General features: G+C 34.8%; 1 protein-coding gene across 2 annotated transcripts in view; it reads left to right on the forward strand.

Annotated features, from left to right (window-relative positions):
- LOC106790425 overlaps nucleotides 1-1,257 on the forward strand; it is a 44,888-nt gene that overhangs the window by 40,353 nt on the left and 3,278 nt on the right. For both annotated transcript variants that reach the window (XM_014755298.1, XM_014755297.1), the window contains exon 3: nucleotides 762-947. In XM_014755298.1, coding sequence (XP_014610784.1) covers nucleotides 762-947 — 186 coding nt within the window. The remainder of the gene's footprint in view (nucleotides 1-761; nucleotides 948-1,257) is intronic.

Raw genomic sequence — 1,257 nt, forward strand, 5'->3', positions numbered from 1 at the left:
ATATATATATATATATTGTTATAACTTTCTTACGCTAGTCCACCCCATCCTTCCGACGACCATGGATAAAGACTGAAAAGAAACTAACTTGTGCTTTCTATTTATGCACAGTATTCCTTCTCCAAACCATACCCCCTCCCATCCGACCACTGAACTCGAAGCTACAGGGCAAGCGCGCGCGCATAGCATTCCAACGGTTACATCCATTTCGAACCACTAGATGGAGCTTTATTCTCGTTCGTATACAGAATTCCTTTCGTGTATAAGATCTACTTCGAAAATTGTAATTGTCACTCTGGTTTCCCTTCAATTCACGTATAAATCTTTCGCCTTTTACTAAAGATTTCCGTGGAGGGGAACAATTGATGAGTCTATAACCTAATTTTTCGAAGACCCGACTGACGTTGGGTCAATAAACGAATTAAAACAAAATTTTTCAGCATCCCTCGCCAAGTAACAATTTGAAATTGTTATTTTCCTACAAAATATTCTTTTAACTTCTGTCCCTAGCTATGATGTAACACCTCAACATCATATACAATTCTTTATTTCTTATTCTACGTTCAACTATTTATATAAGTTATATGAGTTTTTAGTTTTCATACAATAGTTTTATTATTTTCCCATATCTCCATCTCACTTTAAATTCCATTTCAACTCACCAAATGTACTTTCCCAAAGATGTAAAGTAAAGAGAAGATGTATATTATTTTCTTTATACAAGGTCACACAACATTAAACTTTTCAACCCCGTGTTACAGTAACCCCGGAAAGTATAATAATCCCCATTGTATCCTGCATACTTGGGTTTCCGATACTGGCCCTAATGGTAATATGCTGCCTAAGAAGAAGAGCCAAATTGGCGAGAGAACGAGCAAGAAGAAGAAATTGTGATTTGGACCACGGTGCCCTTAGCTTAGTCCGTTTTAGTCCTGTTCATCGTTTAGGTGAGTCGTCTACTATAATTGTAAGTGAATAAAGATCGGATGAATTTTAATTAAATTTAGGTTAAACCAACTTTTTTTACACGAAATGAAATTGCTCCAATCTTATTCCCTTTTCCAGTATAATACACATACATAATAGCTGTTGTGTTATGTCGAATTTGTTAGAACAAGAAGAAAATTAATTTTTCTTTTCCGAAAAAATACCCTGTTATTATTTCTCTTACTACGTTTGAAAGAAAATTTTTATTTCGTCCTCTGTCTTATATATTTGTTTCATATACAGTCAAACCTCCTATAACGCTGTAAGTGC

The sequence above is a fragment of the Polistes canadensis genome, unplaced genomic scaffold, assembly GCF_001313835.1.
Source record: "Polistes canadensis isolate GaletaPanama2010 unplaced genomic scaffold, ASM131383v1 scaffold_238, whole genome shotgun sequence".
Taxonomy (NCBI): domain Eukaryota; kingdom Metazoa; phylum Arthropoda; class Insecta; order Hymenoptera; family Vespidae; genus Polistes; species Polistes canadensis.